Source organism: Mangifera indica, chromosome 3, assembly GCF_011075055.1.
Source record: "Mangifera indica cultivar Alphonso chromosome 3, CATAS_Mindica_2.1, whole genome shotgun sequence".
Classification (NCBI taxonomy): domain Eukaryota; kingdom Viridiplantae; phylum Streptophyta; class Magnoliopsida; order Sapindales; family Anacardiaceae; genus Mangifera; species Mangifera indica.
The window spans coordinates 11,099,082-11,103,525 of record NC_058139.1 but is presented as its reverse complement, the minus strand read 5'-3'; the positions used below and the strand labels follow the sequence as shown (position 1 = coordinate 11,103,525).

Sequence of the window (4,444 nt, the reverse complement as noted above, 5' to 3'; positions counted from 1 at the left end):
GTATATATAATTAAATATCTAAATAGTTTAGGTAGAAAAATGTTTTATAAATATAAAAGATATTTTTAGTTCGTAAGTTCTAATTATTCTCAATTATCATATGGGATTTTGGTAGACTGAGGTTGAGTATGATTAGAGGGTAAGAAGAGAAAAACCACTTTAGCCATACGAAAACTTTTCTTGCTTTCCACCTTCTTGATGGATTTGGTCATTAGAATTCTATGATGAAAAAAAATATCAATTAATAAAATTTTGACATTCATCTTTTTAAGAAAATAGTGAGTAAATCTTTAGCATGCGTAACTCAACTCTTATTAGCAAGATATTAGTTACCTATCCTACAAGATCATTTTGTATTCCCACTTTTTCTAGTAAAGAATTGTTGCTTTTAGATCTTAACTAAGTTGCTTTTAAAAAATAACAATTTCCCTTAAAACTTAAGTTTTAAAAAGTTACAATTTCTCTTATATTAGGGTTAACTCAACCAACTCATTTTCTGAAGACGCAATCCACTCCGACAATCTTCACTAAGACCAACGACCTTTCTTAGCACTATTTGTCACTCTTGATGACAGAGTGACCAAAGGATGAAAATGAATATCAACCAAAGGTCTAAGTATCACATTTGTCTTCAACCACAATCAGACGACTTCTTAATAAGATCTTGATCATCGTTGGCTCTCGAATTGAAATGAGTGACGGAGACTGTTTGTTGTCGAACGACAGAGAGAGATGACAAATTGAATCAATAATGAACTCATCTTCGATTTTTACGATTGCTGAAAATTAAACAATGGAGCTCAAAGGAGATGCTGATCTGGAGGCAGAGTGAGTGTCAGGAGGGAAAGACGAAGCCAATCTTCACTGGACCGATAAAGATGCCAATGGATTCTGGTTGTCGACAGAGATGAAGTTAAAAAAAAACCTTCAGGGGGAATAGGTAATTTTTTAAAACTCAGGTTTTAGGGAAATTGTTATTTTTTAAGACTATGGGGGTCAAAATAAGATAAAATTTTATTTTTTTATATTATTTATTAAATGATTATTTTACCTTTATCAATAATTGAGAATTTTAATAAAAATTAGATGATGAGTTGGTATTTAAGTTTTTCAAACTTTGGGTGTGAAAGTTTTGGTTCGGTAGGAGTAAAGCCTTTGGGCCTATTATTAAATGGATCCAGACTTGCAATTAATGCAGAATGAAAAAAGATCGCAGCATTTATCTGGTGAAGACGTGCTGCTTTCAAATCTTGACTAAGTTGTGATCGAATCATGTATTCTGGTAAACAAATTCCCACTCGCACATGTTACTTAATTTCCTGCTACACATTAATTTATGTATTCTAGAGGAATGCTGTGAAACAGAAGAAATTGAAGTCCTTTGAGAAAGAACGGAAGGAATAATTCCAGCATCTAAATACTATTATAGCCTATTATCCCGGCTACACAAATTATTCCATTTCAGTATTTTCCACTTTATGAATAGTGCAGGGATGATGCTGATGACTGGAGGATAAGAAAATAGTGCGTCTTTCAATTTCTTCATCGGAAAATTTTGGGATGTGGCTCGACTTAAACTAAGACAACCAATTAATTTACCATTGCATGGCAGTAGATATTTTGGTAAAATTGCCGAGTGAGTTAGATATTCTGGTGAAATCCAGATAAAATCGCAAGATGGCTTATTAGATTATATTATTTCCCATATCATTTTACGGATGAACTAGATATAATCAATAATACATATGTATAGGCATCAAACTTCTTGGTTAATTAATCTTAGATCCATTTAAAAACAACTACGATCAGTAAATTTTAAAAGAAGCTGATAAACTTAATGAAAGTTTTATTATCACACTTGAGTACCATTCAGGATAGCAGCATACGGCAGTACATATGTTTGCAAAGCTAGCACTGAGCTCTTATTTAATTAGTTACATATCATATAGTTCAACGTAATGCTGCATGAAGAAGACGTACTTCAAGGACAAAACACAACCTTATAGTTCGCACCACCTGGACAAGTAAATGTGCTTGTTGCATCATCTTTAGGGTAACTGTAAGCATTTGGACATCTATCCTTGAAATACCTGGAGTAAGGTGTAGGTCCACAATTAACAGAATTACAGCAATATTGATCGGTCTTGAAAACGGGACATGCCCCGTTACATCCACCAGGGACCCTCAGCTCGTTCGGGCACTGTCCAATAATATCCCCTACACATTTTATCACACGGTTGCACCCTCCGGACACTGAGCTGAATTCCATTGGAACATTAAACCCATCAATAACAGAAATATCAATGAAATCAAGGTTGTTCCACTGGTTCAGGGCGTATTCAGCTAAGGTATTAGGGGCTGACCCATAGCCTTGACATTGGAGAAGCCCCCCACAGTCACCAGTCTGGCAACGCCCACGCCCAGCTCCATCAAATTGGCAACCTGTCCGAGCCCATATGCGGGCTCCTGCTGTGCCAGGGTTCACATTAAGGAGCCAGTTTTGACCACGATCAAGTCTTCTGCCTCCCCCTGGGGAGGCAGCCGCCCAGACCGTGTAGGGGCAATTGTTTATGATATTGAAAGTAGCTGCATTGGCCACAGTGAAGGAAAGAAAGAGTATGAAAAGCAAAGAAGACATCAATTGAGAGGTTATTGAAACAGCCTGTGTGATGAGTGTCGGTGTGTGCTCTAAGGATATACTTGGGGGGTTATATAGTGGTGATTTCGTCATGAACCTACATTAGCTGTATGTAGTGCCGCATGGTACATGATCTCATGAACTTTACCATGATTTCCACGCAATATCCCCTGTTCATAGTGAGGTGTTCTGTAGAGTCAAATTAATGGACCTACATTAATTTGATGGTGCAAATCCTTTTTTTAGTCAGGATTTCGATGGATCCTCCACTTAGTTTGGAATGGACGTATGATTTTGATTTACATGAACAAAATAAACTAATCAATCCTAATTTTATAAAATTTCTGCATAAACTATAAAATACTAAATCAAATTAGTTTAAAGTTATAAAAATGCTTGAAATGTTATATTTTCTTTATTCGTAAAGCTGTTGAAAATATATTCATTACAGTGATAGTACAAAATAATGAATCAAATTTTGAGATTTTAATTATTGAGATTGATTAAGTTAATTTGTTATTAGTGTACAAAGTTAGGATTGCCACTTATATTCATATTATCCCCTTAAAATGTAGTTTATTTAATTGATTTCTCAAAATTAATATATAGTTGGATAGCAAGTTGCCCATATATATTCCTCTCTTAAACTCACCGTAAGGATGCTGATAAGCCTTCAAAAATAGAATATTAGGAAATTAGTTTCTTTAAGTGTGGTCACATTTTAGCTTCCCCAACTATCTTTTGTTTATAATAAAAATGGCTTGAAATTACTTCGCCTATGCTATTGTTGGAAATACTTGGCATTTGATGTAAGTTTAAGCTTCAGACTTCTGCTCGTTGTCCTTGCTTGGAGTGGATTACTTGGCTATCTTGATAGTCATCCTTGTTCACCCCCATTATTACAGTTAGATTCGAACCGAGCCCGATCAAGCTCGAGCTTAAATTCTATTTAAACGAGCTCGAAATGAGCCAGCTTTATGTAAGCTCGGTTCGAACTCAAGCTCAAGCTACTTGTCAAATTTTTCAATTAAAAATTTTAATACAAAACGACATCGTTTTGACTAATATATATTAAAACGACGTCATTTTAATAACAAAATAGTTAAAAAACTCAAGCTTGAAATGAGCCGAGACGAGCCGAATTCGAGCTTAACTTGCACAAACTCGAACTCGAGCTTTGCTATATACAAACCGAGCCAAGCTCGAGCTCGAGCTCGAGCTCGGTTCGGCTCAAATCTAACCCTACCCATTATTATGGTTACTGTTCTTTGGAGGGCGTTTATGTCTCCTTTCAACAACACCACCATTATTTGATTTGCAAGAGTCCAATTTTAGGAGTTGTTTCCTCCATTGCAATGTATGATGATGATGAACCCACATTGCTGTTTTGTGATCTTCTTTGTGACCTAGTCATTATGTAGTCAAGGTCTGAGTACATTGAGTCATAGCTCTCATCTTCTGAACCGCTTGAATGTGTAAAATAAATCCTCTTGTTTCAAATGTCAATGTTATTTCAGGTTGTAACGAGTAACTGAACAAGGAATCCATGGCTTAACAAAATTCAAACAAGAAGTCAAGATTGTAATAAAGTATTTATAAAGAATCAAAATCAATTGAATCGATGGCTGAGAAAAAAAGATGGTCGTTAGATTTTGATGTCGGAGAAGTTTGGAAACCTTAGAAGAGAAAATACAACTTTTTAAAGTTTAACCTTGAAAAAAATTATTAATTTTCTAAATCAATACAGTAAGTAAATAAGAAAAGTTCTATTATTTTTAATATATTATAATTAAATAACGATTTAAC

The 4,444-nt window shown here is 34.8% G+C and overlaps 1 protein-coding gene across 1 annotated transcript; it reads right to left on the bottom strand.

Annotated features, from left to right (window-relative positions):
- Positions 1 to 1,809: 1,809 nt before the first annotated feature.
- LOC123211114 (thaumatin-like protein) lies at positions 1,810 to 2,731 on the bottom strand. The gene has a single exon (XM_044629652.1). The coding sequence runs from the start codon at positions 2,729 to 2,731 to the stop codon at positions 1,982 to 1,984; it is 750 nt and encodes a 249-aa protein (XP_044485587.1). The 3' UTR covers positions 1,810 to 1,981.
- Between the last annotated feature and the right edge of the window lie 1,713 nt (positions 2,732 to 4,444).

Excerpts from the sequence above, each read along its gene's own strand:
- LOC123211114 (XM_044629652.1), bottom strand. The coding sequence starts at position 2,731 with ATGACGAAATCACCACTATATAACCCCCCAAGTATATCCTTAGAGCAC.